The following is a 19825-nucleotide window of genomic DNA, read 5'->3' as shown; positions in this document are numbered from 1 at the left end:
CTCAAGTACTATTCTGGTCACTATTTACATTTGCTGGTAGGGAAGCTGAAGGCTTTTTTTATTGCTTGAAACTGTGTTGAAGCCCACAGCACAGCAGAAATTGCATGTTTGTCCGGGCTTTGCCAGTCAGATGGAAGAGGGCAGTCACAGCTATGGTGGTACAGAGGTTCTGGTCCTGTTTGATGTTGTTCCCGCCATCAAATTTAATATGCCATATTTCAACAGTCCTTGGGACTGTTCCTGCCCGAGGTAGAAGCAATACTGGACAGTATTTCTCCAGGATGCTTCCCACCTTACCCATAAATAGAGAACTTCAGTCTCCTCCAAGACCTAAATGAAATGGATGGGGGGGGGGGGTGTGCCTGTTTTTACCTTACCCTTCAACTTCTATAGGTCATGTTCATGAATTATGAAAGAATTGCCATAATTGACCTATGGAGGTAGGAACCACCCATTTCTTGCCTCGTTTCCCTTATTTTCAGTATCTCCAGTGTTTCTCTGTCGTGTTCTGTGAACTTTGGGTACCTGCTATATGAGTGCAGGGTGGTGCTGAAGCTCCTTCTCACTTCCAACTCTCGGATGTTGATGATGAGCCGCATTGTCCCTGTTGAAGGAAGGAAGGTGGGAGGGCCCTGGGCATGCAGCATAAAGCAGACTCTGATGCAAATTAAATTGAGCAGTAGCATCTCTGTTTGTGGGGAAAACAGCCGTGTGGTTTTCTCTTGTTTTGCTTACACCCTATTCTTTACTGTCAGGTATTCGGTGAGCACAGGTCATGGGGCACAGGCGATGGCGGGTGATGGCAGTGATCGTGAGGCAGAGGGGAAGCTGTTCTTGATGGGAGGCTGGAGATGGGCTCTTGGCCCTAGTGCACTTTGTTGCCATTTGTGCAATTTCATGACTACAGCAGAGGAATTTATCTTGAAAAATGTTCTGACTCTATAATTGTTCTGACTCCAATATTTGATAAAAACTTGCCCAATACTATACAATTAGATGGATCTAATAGACACTGTTCATGAGAAATATAGTAACAAATACTTAACAAAAGAAAAGGGCAATGTACAACTACAAATATGGCCAACCACTTCTTATTGTCCCATGTTCATCAAATAACTGTACTTGTTGAGCTCTTTTATGTGTTAACACATGACTTTCTGTGACAATCCGCTTGACAATTCATGACATCATTACTGTTATTATTCCCTTACTTATAAGCCAACAAATGGATGCTCATGAGACTTGTCAGTCAATTGCCCAAAGTCACATAAGTAAAAGAGGTGAACAGCGATGAGAACTCAGCCGGTCAGACTAGAAAATACGGATGTGTAATTACTACAGTTCACACTGACATGCCTCCCCGCTGACCTACAGAGCCTCTATGGTCTGGGAAATACAGCTGTATGTGGCAGCTGAATTTAGCGCTCGACAATTGGCAGGTCATTTTCTCAGACATCTCACCGCCATGCGTGCAGAAACAGGTTCATGGAGCCAAAATGACCTGTGGCCATGCTCGCTGCTGTGAGAAAGCAGGGCTCCAGGAGCCCGTCCCGCTCTCCACTAAGCCATGCTGTCTCATCCAGTGGTGTTTTTATGAGCCACCATTCTGGACTTTATTTTTCTTTTGTCTTGTTTTATGGCTTGAACTTGAATTAATTTTCAAACAATCCTTCCATTTTCACTTGTTAGTGCAAGGCCGCTGCTTTGAACCTGGCCCACGTTGGGAAGAGCAGCCAGACAACATTCCTGGTTTAGAAAAGTACAGGGCCATAGAGGAAGGTGGGGCCAGGACAGCCCGCACAGCTTAAATTGCAGAGAAATCTACACCTCATACTGAGCCATGGAGCTCCCAACAAGCCTTACCCCAAGTGCTTGCATCCCTCACCATCCTCGTTGTTTGTCCACACAAGCATCTATGCATTTACACTCTGGGTCCTGGTAAAAAGCATCTTATGTACAGTTCCACGTGCACAGACAGGCAGGATCTGAAGGAAGCTGGGACTAGCGTTATGTGTCTAAGGCAACTGAAGCCACAGAAACGAAACATTCATTGGCCCCATTGCTTCCTTGCTGCAATGCCCAGTGTGTCTGTTATCAACTCTACCTCTCCACATTCCAGTGAGTATTTCAGATGTGGAGATGCTTATGATTCTACAGAAGTAAGGTAATTAGTGAGGAAAATCAACATGAAACAAATATGGGAGAATAATATGAAGTCAGGAGGGGTTAATTAACCAGGCAGTCTTGAAGTCTAAGGTTGCTGAGGAGGCCGTGCCCATCATATCTGAACTTCCCAGCAGCAGAAGAGAAAAGGGAGGAAGATTCAGCAGTTGGTGTCCTCACTAGAAGTCAAGTCAAGGTCTTAGGAGACACAGAAGCTCCTCTGTGGCCCCCACTGTCCTTCAGTTCCGCTCAGCGGAGGCGGCTCTCCTCTTTCCCCTTGATGGAGACTCAAAAAGGTGCCTTGAGTTTTCAGGTCACTCTAGTCCTAAAGTCACTTTAAATTGCACACACAAGCTGAACGCATTTAGATCACTCAGAAATGTGTGAATGGTTCCTAGGAGCAATTTAATCTGGGGTAGAACATCCCTGAAGTATTTTGGAGTAGCATTCTGCAGCTTGTTATCTGGGGACTTCTGACCAAGGCCAGCACCTAGGCCTCACAGCTGGGATTCAGATACCTGGGTCACAGAACTTTTTTCCCAGCACTGGGAGCTGAGAGGAGTTTTGCTTGTAGGACTTGCTGGGAGTGTGTCCTGGATGACCAGTGCTTCTCACATTTCGGTGTGCCAGCAGGTCACCCGAGACTTCCCTTTGGTTTTTACAACACACATTGAGTAACAGGGATATCGCCTATGTTGGGAGTTTGAATCCCTCTATAGTAAAGAAGACCTATGGCCATCTCAGAGAAGCCAGTTTAGGATTGTGTTTTGGAAAGACATTTAGCAATCATGTGTAAGAGAGCTTGGGAAGCAAAGGGAGATGAGTGAGGGAAACTTTGAGACAAAGTAGGTTTTCTCAGCTTAGAAAGTCAGAATTGAGCTACTTAGAGCCGGGAAGGGTGTGGCTCAGGGGCGAGACATTGCCTAGGAGCAGTAGGAGCTTAGTTCTGTCTCAACAGTAGGTGTTGGGTGGTAGTGGGGGACCCCTCAAGGCCTTCTCCATGGAGACTGATGAGATGCATCCAAGCATAGACTTCTACCTAGGATGTTGTCTGTGAACACAGTTTCAAAATTGTGATATCAATTGTGATATCAATCTTGCAAATACTTATGAACATTTTGTTCATTAATCACATTAGACACTTTTGCTGCAGAAGATGGAGTAGTTCACTGTCTAACAAGACCCTGAAGTCCATATACCCCATCTCCCAATGCAGGGAGAGTGCTGTGATATAAGGCCTTCACCAGAAGGGCGAGAATGACGAGACTGTCATCCGGCAGGCAAAGAGCAGTTGACAGAGAACTGCAGTAATCTTGTGGAGTTTCTGGGAAGGCTGGGCAAAGAGAAACACAAGGGATAGTCCCGGGGAAGAATAAAATGCATCTGTATCGCTGTCCCCAGCCCCAAGGCTCAGGGGTCACCATAAAAGAGAGGCTGAGATACTGTAAAAGAGGTCAAGAAAGCCCAGAGGAAAAAGTGTCTGTGGACATGTCAGGACCGCTGCACTCGGGAGCTCACGGAAACTGTGATTGCTCATTTAAGACCTACACAAGATCAATAACCAACAGTCTGCCGTGTGTTAGGGAGGGGCTCCTGACACCCACCCCTAGCTGTGGAGTTACTGGCAGCTAACGGCTGCTGGGGAGGGGAAGTCAGTTTTCTTTAAGGGAGTAGACCCTGCTGGGTCAACCATATTCCAGTGGGTGGCACCACACCCATGACTAAATGGGTAGCAAAAAGTGAATTCAATGGATTATTCTTTTTAAGAGTTAGGAGAGGGGGGAGTGGGCCTGGGAGGAGTTGAGGGGAGTAATGGAGGATGACTATATTGTGTGAAATTTTAGAAGAATTTAAAATATTATATTAAAAAATACAAATAGGAGGGAGAGGTCTGTTGTTGATGGTTATTGGTTTACTCTTTTGGGTTTGGGGGGGAAGGGCTAACCTCCAGCTCTAAAAAAAATCACACACAGAGTCTTATTCTTTCTTCTAAATACCTGGCCTTAGTTTGACTTGTTTCTAGATAGCTTTTCTTATCTTAAGTTATCCCATTTATCTTTCGCCTCTGGGCTTTTACCATTCTCTATTTCTGTATATTTTTCTTCTTCTTTATGGCTGACTGGGTGGCTGAGTGGCTGGGCCCTGATGTCCTCCTCTCCTTCTTCTTTCCTCCTGGATTTCTCCTCCGATTTGTTCTCTCTGCCTGCCAGCCCTTCCTATCCATTCTCCTGCCTTGCTATTGGCCAGTCAGCTCTTTACTAGACCATCAGGTGTTTTAGACAGGCAAAGTATCACAGTTTCACAGAGTTAAACAAATGCAACACATCTTTACATCATTAAAACAGATGTTCCACAGCATAAACAAATATAACACATCTTAAAATAATATTCTGCAACAGAGATCAGGAAACAGCCAGCTTCCATCTAATCTTTGTCATTAGGGGCTGGTGTCAAGGCCAACACTTTGCCTCCCAGCAGAATTCAGGTTCCTGGTCAAAGACGAATAGGACCCAAAGTGCCTCAATAATAAGTCATAGAATGGCAGTCTGGAATATTTTAGATATGTTAGGCTGTTGAAGAAGCTCTGGGCCGCGTTCCTGCAGCCCCGGCTCCTGGCCACCTGGCTAGCTTATGCCCCGAAATAACAACACACAAACTGTATTATTTTAAACACTGCTTGGCCCATTAGCTCTAGCCCTTACTGGCTAATTCTGATATCCTGATCAACCCATCTCTAATAAACTGTGTGGCACCGGTCTTAACGGGAAAGATTCAGCAAGTCTGACCTGGCAGTTTGCTTCATCGTGTCTGCCCTGGAGAAGAGCGGCCTGGCATCTGAGCTCACTTCCTCTTCCTCCCAGCATTCTGTTCTGTTTACTCCACCCACCTATGTTCTAACCTATTAGGCCAAGCAGTTTCTTTATTAATTAACCAATGACCTTCCTCCATCATTAGGCCTTAGGATAAATTTCTGTTGAGAACGATCTAAATGGATTCAGCCTCTGTGTGCAATTTAAAGCGACTTTAGGACTAGAGTGACCTGAAAACTCAAGGCCCCTTTCTGAGTCTTCTTCACCAAGGGGCAAGAGGAGAGCCGCCTCCGCTGAGTGCGACTGAAGGACAGCGGGAGCCACGGAGGGGCTTCTGTGGTTATACTCTGACTTCTTGGGGTTCATTATGCCAGCTTCATATGCATGGGGGAGAGACATGGGAAGGAAAGGCCTTGCACTAATAGCAGCATTATGTTTGAATATAGAGTTAGGGAGCTTCTGGATCCCTCTTGGCCATTTCTGTTTGGTTTTCTCCAATTCATATATATTATTTTACCATCTAAAGTAAAACAGGAATTTTTAAAGTGATATTAGTCCAGAAACAGATTTTATGCATCAGTGGTATACCAAATGGCCTCAACTATTCAGAGCTGGACTGACAAGCTGTGCTAATAGAATACTGATAAGGAAACATAATGGTAAAAAATTAATTAGGAGCTGGCAAAATAGCTCAGTGAGTAGAGATGCTTCCTACAGACCCTGATGACCTAATTTAATCTTTAGAATCCACATGGTAAAAGGAAAACCGAGTCCTTCGAGTTGCCTTCTGACCCCTATATATGCTCCACAGCGTGTACACACACAATAAATAAATGTAATTTCAAAATTAGATTAGTTAAAATCAGATTTCCTAGGTCGTGTCTACTTTAGGGCACCAAAATAAGTTTTGTCAGTTGTAAGAGACAGTACCATATTTTAAGTCTGAGATGTTTGGTTCAGGGTCATTAAATTCTTTTCAGAATTAAAAACACTGGCTTTATAACTTTGTAACAGATAGATTAGTAGTATAGAAAAAAACTTTCAAAAGTTAAGGTTGAGCAAATATTGAACTGCATTCTTAAAACTTTGGCAATACTATTAAGAGCCAGTTGTATTTTTGCTTTAAATATGTTCCGAGCTAAGTGTAGTGGACTACTAGAATCCCAGCTGAGGCAGGAGGATCATCAATGAGAAATTACCTCAATCAGTGCCTCATCTCAAGAAAACAAAAGGTAAAGACTTTAAAGAAACCATGTACCTTCCCACACTGCTGTGTGTGTTTATTCCAGCTGGTTCTAGTACAGATCAGGATCTTAATTTACACTGCACATTAGCAACAGATTAAAGTTACCTCAAAAGGTTACCTTTTTCTTTGTGAAAGACACTTTGATTGTTATGTAGTGCTGAAGAGAAAAATGCTTGTATGTCCAACACTAGTTTATTAACCCAGTAATTTTTATTTCAAAATTCAGTTTTTCATCTTCACTGAGCAATACAAATCACGTTAGATGCCTCATAATTTCATCATTAATGCAATTCTCACTATGCTGTTAGGAGCATAAGTACTCATGATCACTCTTGTATGTTCAGATTAGAACTCCTAAATAGACACATTTGCTCTACTCTCAGTAAGGAGCTTTTGAAAGAGTTGCCTTAAAAGTCATTCAGTGCCAAGATACAGTGGGAAGAGCAATAGATGATGTGCTGTGACTTTAAATGCTCACTTGTCACAACCTAGGATCACCTGGAAAAAGGAATATCTAGATTAGATTGGCCTATGAATGTATCTGTGAGGAACTGTCTTGATTATTAATTGTCTAACCCCACTTTGGGCAGCACCATTCCCTAGGCTGAGCCCTAAACATTTGGAAGTAAAGAGAGGTAACTGAACAAACAAGCAAGTAGACATACAGGCATTTTCCTCTGCTCTTAACTATGGATGTGATGTGACTAGTCATTTGAGTTCCTGCCTTGACTTCCCCTTAGAGATGGACTGTCATCTGGAATCAATCCTTCCCTCCCCTGTGTTGCTCTTTGTCAGGGTATCACAGTAACAGCAATAAAACTAGAACATGCATCAGTCAGGTGGAGCTCTGTAAGAACCAGAACAGACCTGACAGGAAAGGTTGCTCCGCGAGGGGGATGGTGAAGGTGATCTGGGAAGGATGTATGAAGAGAAAGACTAAGTATAAAATGGCTAACTCATGCTGCAGATAGAACAGAATGTACAAGCTGCTCTCACTGAATGAATGAAGGGCTGCTGGGCCTCTGCTGGTCCTCCCTTTGCAGGGCTACCCCAACTCCCCCTGTGCCATGAACTGTACCATCTTTGCTCAGCACAGTTCAATTTTCCCCTTGTTGACCTTTGCAATGTTATTTCCTCAAAGCTCTTCCAGAAGACTTTCTCAATATCATACCAAAACCCCCAGCCATCTTACTGTGGATAGGACTTTTCCTGTTTTATTATGAAAACCGTATACATTGCCTAAAGTAGAGACTAGCACCTATCTTCAGCAGCTGCCAAGATATGACTGCACTGAAGGAAAAGCAAAATTGTTATGAGTTCAAGGCCAGCCTAGGCTAGCTGCTTAGAGAGTTCTAGAACAGCTTGACTTACAGAATAAGACCCTGTCTCCAACCCCACATTTGCTTTGTGTTTCCTCTCATTTTATGCTAAACTACATTGAAGCAAGCTTCAGACATATCACTTTGCCTTTTGTACCCCAGAATGCCTCTGAGCGAACACTGTCCTTGCAGTCCCTGATCTTGTCACACCTGGGAAAATTAGGCTCTCCTTTGGCCTTATTTACTGCCTGTTTTATAGTTAGACATCCCCATTGACTTCAAATTGCCACTTTATAGGCAACTTGCCTGAATCAAAATCCAAGCAAGATGCACACATTGCATTTGATCTTCATCTTTTATGCCTTTCTTAATCTAAAGCATGCCTTTCTTTGCTTTGGTGCCATGACATTGACTTCTTGTAGAAAGCAGGTCAGTTTGTCCTGTAGATTGTTCCACATTCTGGATTTATCTGCTTCCTTCCTTGTGGTGTCTTTGAACTTCTTTCTCTGTTCTTCCCTGTTCCGTTTGTTCTCAATTGGTCGCTTAAGACACTTACTGTGCCCTCCTGCTTTTTGTCTTTATCACATGCCTTGTATGATAATGTCAGCACCTAAACGATGCCACCAAGACTTGCTTCGCTTTGTACCCCGCCCCCCGTATAATGTTGAGCACATTGTCTAGACTCAAAAAATATTTTACATGTATTATCCTCTTGGATCAAAAATATGAACTTAATATATTCTTAGTGTGTTCTTGGAATATACTTCGTGTATTCTTAATCTGAAGAAATTTACATTAGGGACTAACTTGCAAAGAACTCGCCTTCATAATGTAGGTCACTGTTTCTTGGTTTGCACTGGAAGAATTCCTTTCTGACTTAAAGTGGTACATTCTCAGAGCTGAACATTCTTAGAATTTGGAGCATCATAAACACTTGAAAAGAAATTTCCAAGTCCCTGGCATTCTTTCTGGGTCCATACAGAAGTGATTTTAAAAATCAGCTGCAGGGTGCTTTCGGCATGAAAACTAGGTCACTAATCACTTTTCTGATCAGAAGAAGTGAATTCTGCTTAGTAGTTCAGAAACCAAACAGTTGACTATAAAAACTCCGTCACGTGTTTGCTTTGTTGTTGATAACTAACTGCAATCTGAGCTTTAATAACTAGAAAGGAGTGGAAGAAACTTCAAAAGGTTGCATGATAAATGTTTTTGACAACGTGTCAGCTGAACATTAAACAGGAGCTTTGGAGATCCTCTCATTCTAAGCGGTTTAAACGGAAAGTTTTAAACTTCTTCCCTCGTAAGTATGGGCTCCAGATAGCCAGAATCCTAAGGTTAAAAAAAGAACAACCTTTTCCTGGCATAGCTGATTTGCATCCCCTGTGTAAATGTGGGGCTCACCTAAGGCTCTCTACCTTCCCATCCTAAGCAGTTCTCTTCATCTGAGCATGTGCCATACTAACCTGAAACAGCTCCCTTTGTTACCTGAAATGGCATGTATGCAAAACCAGAGAAACGCTAATGAATCAGTATGAAAATAATACAGTTCCCCTAGTGCTGGTCTCTGATCTCACCCTGAGGGTTCTGCTGGTCCTTGCATTGGTAGAATGACCTCTGGTAGAGCTGGGTCTTGTGGAAGCTTTTGGTTGTCAAGTTAGTCATAGAAAACAAATATACATGGGAGAAAAAAAACTTCCATTGTTGTGTATATTTCCTCTCACAACACTAATACACACACACACACACACACACACACACACACACACGTACACGCTCTTCTTTCATATGACCTGATGTGGGAGGCAGAGCTGGTCTGGTCTTTAGACTTCCATGTCTGTCCTTATAAAGATGCACTTCCACCTTTTCAGGGTGAGGGGACAGCCACTTTTGTCTTCCATTCTCATTTCCTAACCTGGAGATGGAACTAATTTTATGATTCATTCTGGTACAAACATATGACTCAACAACAGACCGTCCATTCTTCTGTCCTTCGGGGTAGGTAGATGACCCTGTGAGGGCCAATGGATCATTAAGATTTACTGGAGGTGGGAAAGAGTGCATGTATGTGTGTTTAGTATTGCAGGAGAAAACGCACACAATGGAAGAATTTTCCTTCTTTAGCTAATGTGACAACCAAAAGCTTAGACAACCTGAAACTAGAGAGAGCTGTTGTCTCAGAGCTCAGGAGGTCAGAAGGCTAAGATGTGAGCAGACCCAGCTCCCTCTAAATCCAGGCTGTCAAAAAGAATTGTTTCCATGCCCTCTTCAGCTTTTACTGTTGCCCAGAGGCTCTTAATGTTCTTGGCTCATAGGTATCACTCCAGCACCTGAGCAACCTCTCTCCCACATGTCCTGTGAACCCAACATGGTGACCCATAACTATGATCCAGAACTGAGAAGACTAGGACAGAAAGATCATGAATTTAAGCCCTGTCTGGATTACCTAGCAAGACTATTAACTGTGGTTTTGTTTTTACTTTTAAAAAGGTATACTCTATGCTAGGATGGCTTCAGCCATTATATCTGTAAGGACCTGTATTCATATAAAGCTACCGTCACACATTTTTCAGTAGATATCTTTTTAAGGAAGGCTATCATTTAACCAAACCATCAGGAGAGTTGGCAGTGAAGTGAAGCTGGTTGAAGGGAAAGTTTATGAGCTTGACCTTGAACTTGACAAGTTTGAAATGATGCTGAGGCGACTGACCATGTACCCATAGGGGAGACAGTTGCAGCTGTCAAGTGTGAGGCAGTGTGTGTGGAGATGGGCATTAGGAATCAGCGACAGGCAGACCTGGGTAACACTGTCCATCACACCGGGATCTACTGATGTGCATTCCGCTGCTATTTATAAAATCGGTTTCTTACCCAAAGGCGATGGTACATAGACAGAGAGTAGAGATAGAAGACCATGTTGGAGAAAAACCCACAATTGAAAGGGAAGGAAAAAAATGGCATGGGGTGGGGGCAAGAGAAGTTGGAGGAAGATCATCCCAATTTTGTGGTGTGAAAGAAAAGGATGTCTGGGAGGAGGGCGATCCAACAGTGTCCAGGCCAGCAGAGAGACTCTAAACTGTAGAGATGTAGGAAAGGCACTAGATTGGCAATAGAAATGTCATGGCTCACCTTGCAGAGAACAAGCTCCAGACATCACTGGAAATGGAATCAGGTTACAAAAGAGGAAGTTAGCTGGTGGTAGGGGTGTATGAGGAATGGAATGACAGACATTCAAACAGAAACAAAGATTGTGGCCATCAGAGAATAAGAGTACCAAGGTTAAAGGCACTATCAGGATGCCACACAGCCCATTCATATAATACATGAAAGCACAGGGCAACAGGGAAGACGGGGCTGCCAATGAGCTCGTGAAGGAACTCAGCTGTGATTGACCCTTGGAATTTGAGAAGAAAGACACTGTTCTGCAGACTGAATCCATTGCATTGGTTAACACACAAGCCAGAGGAGGAAATCCCCTTATGCTCCTGAAAATTCCCGAGCTGTGGTTCTTAACTTGGTCCTGGATGTCTACACCCGAGATAAGAACTTGTTCACACGTGAGACTGCTGCCTGAGAAGGCGGGAGGGCAGATGTGCTGTGAGTTTCCCCCATGGAAATAGCTAGGCTACCGTGAGAGACTTGAGAACTGCTGTCGGATGGTCTGTGTGACAAGGGGGCGTCAATGAGGTGCATTGGGGGATTCCAGTTTCCTTAGATCATCAAAGTCTTGAATAACATGATTTCTTTCCGGGAACCTCTGTGCAGACCAGGAAACACGCAGCTTTTTGAAAAGTGCATTCTTAGAGGACATTCTTGAAGAATTTTAAAGGACTAAAAATAGATATGAGAAAGAAAGGAAAAAATGAAATTTTTCTTATTCTTTCAAAGAAGCACCTCCTTGTTTTTCACATTGTCCATGATGCTTTTGTCTTTATGTTGAATCAGAAGCCTAGCAAGTCCACACTCAAATGCTGTTTCTCATGCATGTAGCTTATTCCGACAACACTAAAGTTTTGCCTGAAAGGAGATTTGATTTATGTCCAAAGTAGCATATGTGTTGGGTTAAAATCCCCAAAGGTCCCCTTTTCTTCACAACAATATCACAAGGCAGAATGGTTATGAAAAGTTTTTAGAAGATTATTTCTTGCAATGCAGGAGTATGCGACCAATGTCTAAAAGTCACCACGCTAGGAAAAATGATAGCAAGCCCTGGGAATGGGCCAGTGGTCCCTGCAGAAGCTCCCTCCGGCTCCGCTCCTCACTACTAAGTGGTCCATCTGTTCATCCTGGGTAGCTATGAATGAAGTGGCTCTTGATAAGAAATCTTGAGTGTCTTTTTAGCTAGCCAAGATGTGTTCCCTTTGTACCTCAACATGGCCTATTTAAAAACATGTCATGGCCTCCATCAGCAGTAGAACCACCCCATAGAAATGGCACACTGTCATCATGTCATCTTTAGGAACTCTAGATGTGTGTCTCCCTGCATGAGTGACACGCCTTGGCCTTCTTTGTCCAAGCTGTTTGTTTATTTAATTAAAAATAAACTTAAAATGAAGTCAAGTGTAATCTTACGACTTTTACTTGCATTTTTATCTTAGCCTGAAGTTAGCAGTACTAGAAAGAAAAATATCATTTCTATGCAATTTATGTGTCAAAGAAAGCCTTCTCATAGGCGATATTATCAGCCCATTTATAACTGAATTGGACTGGTGCTGCATAAACAGATGTGGGCATTATCAGACAGCAGCTAAGTTGAAATGAGGGTCATCTTAGTCCACCTTTGTGACCAGGGTTTCTACATTAGTGTTGCCTAATGGATCAAAACCAAAGGAGGATGTTTGCAGACTTTTAAAAATATTTTTATTTTATATGCATTGGTATTTTGCCTGCATGTATGTCTGGATGAGGATATCAGGTCCCCTAGAATAGTTGTGAGCCACCATGTTGTAGTAGGAGCTGCAGGCCTCTTCCCACAGCCCGGCTCCCACACGGCTAGCTTTACACCAGAAATAACAACACACAAATTGTATTCATTTAAACACTGCTTGGCCCATTAGCTCTAGCCCTTATTGGCCAATTCTGATATCCCGATCAACCCATCTCTAATAAACTGTGTAGCACTGGTCTTACCGGGAAAGATTCAGCATGTCTGACCTGGCGGCTTGCTTCATCGCGTGCATCTGCCCGGGAGAGGGGAGCATGGCCTCTGAGCTCACTTCCTCTTCCTCCCAGCATTCTGTTCTGTTTACTCCTCCCACCTATGTTTTAACCTATGAGAGCCAAGCAGTTTCTTTATTATAATTAACCAATGACCTTCCTCCATCACCATGTGGTTGCTGGGAATTGAACCCTGGTCCTCTGGAAGAGCAGTCAGTGCTCTTAACCACTGATCCATCTCTCCAGCTCCCTGTTTACAGCCTTTATGATAAACTTTAAAAATTATCTTACCTATTTAAAAACTAAAGCCTAAATTTTATTGTATAAAGTTTACCCAATAAGAATACAGACAGACCTGCCTTCTCACAGGGTAAAGCACAGTCTGCAGTACACAGAGGCTGTGCCCCTGCTGTGGTGTCTTCTAGAGTTGTGTGTGGAGAACATATGTCATTTACATTTTTCTTCTGGAACATGTCCTTTGTTCCCTACCACAAATACCAGAAACTCAAGAACAGCCCAGCTCTCTGCCAAACTGACCTGTGTAGTATTCAAAGGCAGATATAGTCAGAGAAAAGAACTGACTTTTCAGAAGTGATGCACACTGATGCAGGGGAGCCAAGACAGAAGGAACAATCTTTTAGAATAAAACTTAAAAGTCCAAAATCAGGATTGGTTTCATATTTTTGACCTAAAGGGACATTCTGTTCTTCAATTTTGGGGGCTTTTCTCAAGGATACACTTAAAGTTTGAGTGTGTGTGTGTGTGTGTGTGTGTGTGTGTGTGTGTGTGTGATGTCATCTGATTGTTTTCAAAAAAGGCACCATAACTTAAACGAAAGCCCACTGGTTGTGCATGCTGAGTTGTGGTCATTTTCCCACAGTCTTTATGTCAAAATGTGAGGTCCAATTCAAATAACATAATAATTATTTTAGAATATAAATCCAGGAACATTTGCCAGCAGAAACTATCATTTTCCTTTTATGCACTACACTTTAATTGAGAAAGTAGAATTTTTTTGGTTACTTTTCAATTTTTTACACTGATTTTTAATAGATAATAAAAGTCATTTCTAGATACAACTTTCTCTGATTAGCCTCTAAGAAATTAGTATTTTACATTTTTAAACTATGAGCAAGCTTGAAGTACTACTTTTTTTGAAAAGCAAGTATAATTTGAATTCTATCTTGATAATAATGATAAAATATGGTAGACTGAATAGTCTCACTGTGCGGAATATGAAAACAAGATGAGAGCTGATTTTGCTTCCCTGGAAACTTTTGTCTCCCCTGGAAGCCGTCTTTCGTTGGTCTCCACCACTGCCTCCCGCCTCTCCAGATTCCTGCAGCTCTCCGGCCTCCTCTTTGCATCTGCATCTCTGCCTGGCCTGCATCTCTGCCTGGCCTGCTTTGGGGCCATCATAAGGGCAGGTTTCAGAACCTTCCTTACTTTGCTCATTTCCCTAGACAAGTGGGAAATGACTCCAAGAAGCCCTCTACCCTGTTCAGATCCAGCTTAGCAAGCTACCTATCAGCGCAGGAGGCTGTAACCGTACCAACTAAGCTACAGGTGCTGTAAACATCACTGATTCCTCCATTCCAGAGGCTGAGACTATGGCCTCAAGGGATCTACAGACTGGGTGTCTGGTGGCTCCGAGGTGACTGTCTTGATCACCCTTTGGCTGGGGCGCTGATCCCAGTCAGTATGGCACACAAGCACACAGGGCTATAGCCATACCAGTTTCTAAGGCCCCTTGAGTAACATCTGAACTTACACTGGCACCATGGCCTTGGGTGTTAGGATTTTAACATATGAATTTGCTAGATATAAATATTAATGGCATGTATGCAACCAGAGAAATGCTAATGAATCAGTATGAAAATAATACAGTTCCCCTAGTGCTGGTCTCTGATCTTCTCACCCTGAGGGTTCTGCTGGTCCTTGCATTGGTAGAATGACCTCTAGTAGAGCTGGGTCTTGTGGAAGCTTTTGGTTGTCAAGTTAGTCATAGAAAACAAATATACATGGGAGAAAAAAGCTTTCATTGTTGTGTATATTTCCTCTCACAACACTAATACACACACATACACACACACACACACACACACACACACACACACACACACACGGCCCCAACACTTCCCACTTGCTGGTCCCAATCCCCAATTCTCATTGTCAAAACTCAGTCCTGTCTTTTCTCACTCCTGACTCCACTACCAAAGTCCACTTCCCACAGCAGCTGCTCCACTCGCGGCCTCCTCATGTCTGACTGGCTGTCTGAAGCAGCCTTCTTTCTTAACCGCTTGCCTTCACTGGAACAGTGAATTCCTCAGAGATCAAGACAAAAACACAAGTAGCTGTGAAATGCTGTCACAAAGTAAAGAAACAAATCAGCTTCTGACTTTGGCATTTGGAGATAGCAAGTGATTGGTGAAGTGAAACTCAGGAGAATGGTGAGGATAGGAGCCCAGAAGAGAACAACAGAAGGGGATAGCATGTGGAGTGTGGGGGGACCTCTAGTGAAGGGGAGATGGGGGGCAGCCAGGAGGTTTTTGTTTAAGACAAGGGAGAGGTACAACTTTGTATTTTTCTGTGAATAAAATCAAAAACTAAAAAAACAAAATACTTTATTATGGCAGGAACCAGAATCATATTATTTTAATAACCATTATATACATGTGTGTGTATATATGCAGAGATGGCTAGGCATATTACAAGATATAGTCTCTATTTCAAAACACGAGACTACCACTGGTTAAATGCACCATATTAAGGACCACCAGAAGCCCTAATGGTCGAGAGAGACATCCTCAGGGATTAGAACCCCACCATCTGTGAGTCAGTTCCCTTCAGTTGCGATTTGAGACTCAACTGTGCCAGGCGTTGAGCTGGCCAGTCATGGAGCCTGCAGAAGAAGCAGGGAACCCACAGCTGCAGTGATTTGCAGTGTCACCCAGACATGCGCATTAGGTCTTCTCAACACTAGATGGGAAAGAACCCAGAGACCAGTGAGCTCGCCCTGAGTTTCAGAACAAGTTAGGTAGGATAAAGAGAAGAGAAACTGGGCCTAAAGGAGAAGGAAGCCGCAGAGCACAGCCCAAATGTTGAGTTTGAAGTTAGAGAAACATTAATGCCAGCCCAGTGCCCACTACTGGCCACGTAAACCTGAACACGTGCGGCCCCCACTATCTCTCCTCTCTAACAAAGACAGAATATGACCTGCTACAAGGACTGACCATGAGAGCTAGAAATACAGTCCACGCTCTCTTAGCTTGTTACCGATAGGAACAATGGCTCGAGCTCAACACACAAGCCCACAGGTGCTTCCTCCAGGCCACTAGTCCACGGTCCTTTCTGAAGCTAGAGCCACATTTTAGGGGTGCTGGAGAGTGGATCTGGGTTTCGGGTGTTCACCAACTGCAGTAGGATGACTTAGAGAGCTGCACAGAGCTGGACCGAAAAGTACACATGGATTCTCTCCCCAGCAACGGTCATTACTCTCCACAGACATGCTGTTTTTAAAAGAGGCCATAACATCCTGTTTACTGAGCGCTGTCACAGGTAAAAGAATGCTACATAACTGGCAGGAATAGGAACAATCACATCCATCTTTCTAGAACCAGACCACAATAGTATTAAAAAGAGGTAAGACCTTGAGATTTCCAAACTCATTCCCAGACCTAGTCAGATTGTAGATTTATAATGTTTAATATCAAAGAGACCCTAAAGCATAGAAGTTTGTCTTACTCTGTAAATTAAAAGTTCTTAGCAGGAGGTCTACTCGTGAATGGACTTCAAACAGCCCCGAAAATCAGAAACAAAACCATAATCATGCTTTTCCCCTTTTGGAGAGTGACCATGTAGCTTTCATTAAATGCTCAAAGAGGTCTAAGATTCAACCCCCAAATTAAAATTTACTGTGTGTGTGTGTGTGTGTGTGTGTGTGTGTGTGTGTAAAAGATTGACCTTGTATTGGAATTTTTGTCTGTTTTAGTTTACTTTGCTGCTTGTTTTTGTCTGTTGTTGTTGCTGTTTTTGTTGTTTTGGGGGGGATTTGTTTGTTTGTTTGTTTGGGTTTTTGTTTGGTTGGTTGGTTTTTTGAGACAGTGTTTCTCTGTGTAGCCCTGGCTGTCATGGAATGTTGTTCTTAATACAGCATCTCACCATGTATCCCAGGCTATCCTTGAACTTATGATCCTCTTGCCCCAGCTTTCTGGATGCTACAATTACAGGCAGGTGCCACCTGGCCTCACACATAGAATTTTTACCAAACCCTATCTCAGACATTGTTCCTGAGCCTGTGGCGCTTGGATATGCTGTAGGCATTTAAGACTTACGTCCCAGGCTGAGCTCCAGGGCTTCTCCCAGAACACCTGCCCCATCTCTTAGAACAAACTGTGCAGACTCCTTGCGGGGGAGGGGGATCCTCTTTTTTTCTCATGCTCTGCATCTAACCCTTCCGAGCAGAGGTCTACAAGGAGGCCAGCATTCACTTGCCACTTCCACCCTGATAAAAGTCTCTGTCACTGCTTCCCAGGACACGGAGGGTCCTGGCCAGCCTTGCTGTCTACCTTGCCCCTGTCTAGACTGTGACTGAAGCACTGCCTGCTCAGAGCCCTCCAGCAGCTTCCCATCTCTGTGTGCTCGGCCACTCCACCAACCGTGACCTCCACATAGCCTCAGACCTTGTCTTCCCCGCTCTGCTCCATCTCCACCGTAACCTTTGTGGCTTTCCGAGTACATTTGGTGTCCTCTGCCTGGAAGGACGGCTCTCCTGACGGTTCACGTGGCTTGCACTCTCCTCTGTTGCCAAAATTTGCTCAGATAACCCTTTTTGAGCCATTTGTTTTAGAACTGTAACCTTTTCCCCAGGATAGCCTCTCCCCGCCCCCACCCCCGTGTCTCTCTCCTGCACTGACCAAGGATCTATATTATACTCATTGTTTGCTCACTGCCCCACCATTATAACGTGGGCCTGGGGCCTTCGGAGGGCCCTGTGGTTTCCCTTCTCATGACCTGTAGGGATGCTGTCACAATCTCAGCATAATGCAGTCATACTGGCTGGATGAGGTTCACTCCAAGACTGGTCATTGCTATTACCACCCCATGCTTCTGGCCGCTGTAACTTTGTGTGTCTCATTTCTCCAATGATACGGGGTTACCGTTGTGTATGCTGCATCTTTTCTAGCTTACGTCCTACTGGTTCTTCAAATTCCACACTATCCTGAGTTGCTGTGGAGAGTCCTTTAGGTTTGCTATGAATTGGTCATTATAATTAGATATCACAATACCTATAGATTCCACCACTTCATTCTTTGACTGGTAAGGCTGCTCTAACTAACAATAACTTCTTTCTTTGGTACATGGTCATAGCCCTATGCTGGAAATATGAGACTTTTAATAATAATCGACATTTGCTAACATATCTCTTTTATACGTTCGGGCTTATTTTCTATGACTTTTTGGCATCTTGAGATAGGGTCTTGCCATGTAGCCTAGACTTGTCTCAAACTCTCAGCAGTCTTCCTGCCTCAGCGTCCCAAGGGCTGGGACTGCAGTCATGTGCCAGCACACTCCTTTTGTAGGGTTTTATTCCAGCACGAACAATGTGGGCCTAGCACACAAAACCCGGGCTTGCTCGCTGAAACTCTTTGAAACAACAGTAAAAATCCACCATCCAAGGCCTTGGTAATACCAATTCATGTGGCAAGGCTACTTTTTCAAGTACACTAGTTTCTGATGTTGCTGTATTTCTTTACACTGTTGCAGGCTTTACAAGACGAACTGGAAACCCGCTCTAATCAGGTGCGGAGTGCAGAGAAGAAGCTACAGCACAAAGAGCTGGAGGCACAGGAGCAGGTACGTCCTCTCTGGTTGCTTTCTTCCTTCCTCCAGCCCAGCGGCTGCTTCACTGTGTCAGCTAGGATCCGCTTGTTTTGAGAACAGAGTGCCCCACGGGGCCATCAGAAACAAGGACGAGCATTGCCACACAGAAGAGGTGGTCTAGAGATAGTGAAAGCCCGGGAGCTGCCTCTCTGACATTCTGGTGGCTCTACCCCCTTTGGTGGCTTCATTCTCAAAGCAATTCCAGGATGGCTACAGCACTGCCACATATCCCACCCACATCTGTGCTCTCTGGAGGCTGAGGGTAGTAGCTTTCCAGCCTCTCCTGAGAATGGGGAGCTCTAGACTCACTCCTCTGCCAGCTGATAGTGGGGCTGCTCAAGAAAGGGGAAAACAAAGAAGCAGAGAAATAGATGTTGGGTAGACAGCCAGCAGTGTCTCCTACACCATCATTTAAAAATAAGTGGACATATATTCTGACTGTATAAAGCCCCATAAAATCAATGGACATTATTTAGTTAAAAGGCATAAATCCTGTTTTCTTTTGAGTTTTAATGTTCTCTTTCTTTTTATTCTTTTAATAAAATAAGCTGACTATGACAATAGCTAATAACGTATTTTATTTCGAAATGACAGGCTTATGTTTACTCAACTCTTAGTTTTTATGAATTACAACAAGTGGCAATTTTGACACTTTAAAACCTTTAGCAGTGGACCAACAGAGACCAACGAATGTTAATGAAATCCTGGGTGATCATTGTCCTCAGCCACCACCTCCTCAGTGTCACAGTACACTAGGCACAAGCCACCAGGAGTGTCCCCAGATACGGGTACCTCAGCTGGGTCAGTGAACTTCAGCACAGGGTCTCAGGATGGGTCACTTGACTTTTGAAAAACGTAAGCGTTCAGGTCTGGTCACAGAGGCTCTGTGCATCTCTGGAGATGTTGGCAGAGGCCTCACGGCAGGCGTGGGACAGAATGGCGCTCAGTTCTCACAGTTGCTGCACTGTGCAGTTGTCAAATGCGTCCGCGTGTTAACAGACTCGCTAACCAAAGGGTTTTAATGAGGTCAGTTTATCAGCGTTTCCTCTTAGGGATCAGGTTCTTAGTGTCAAACCAAGAGCTTTGTCCTAGCACTAAGTTCCAGATTGTCTCCTTTTTCCCTGAAAGTTTTGTGGTTGTGTGATTTGCATTCACGTGTGCGATACATTCTGAGTTAATTTTTATTTAAACATATGGAACCTAAAAAGTTAAAACTTACTTGACTCCTATAACTGCTAGCCACATCATGG

The 19825-nt window shown here is 43.7% G+C and overlaps 1 protein-coding gene across 2 annotated transcripts in view; it reads left to right on the top strand.

Moving 5' to 3' along the window:
• Cep112 (centrosomal protein 112) overlaps positions 1-19825 on the top strand; it is a 396051-nt gene that overhangs the window by 335469 nt on the left and 40757 nt on the right. For both annotated transcript variants that reach the window (XM_041635859.1, XM_041635858.1), the window contains exon 24: positions 18459-18548. In XM_041635859.1, the coding sequence (XP_041491793.1) occupies positions 18459-18548 (90 nt within the window). The remainder of the gene's footprint in view (positions 1-18458; positions 18549-19825) is intronic.

The sequence above is a fragment of the Microtus oregoni genome, unplaced genomic scaffold, assembly GCF_018167655.1.
Source record: "Microtus oregoni isolate MIOR12 unplaced genomic scaffold, Mior012 000048F_ref0000485, whole genome shotgun sequence".
Taxonomy (NCBI): Eukaryota; Metazoa; Chordata; class Mammalia; order Rodentia; family Cricetidae; genus Microtus; species Microtus oregoni.
The sequence above is the reverse complement of the archived record's forward strand: the minus strand, read 5'-3'. Positions and strand labels throughout refer to the sequence as shown.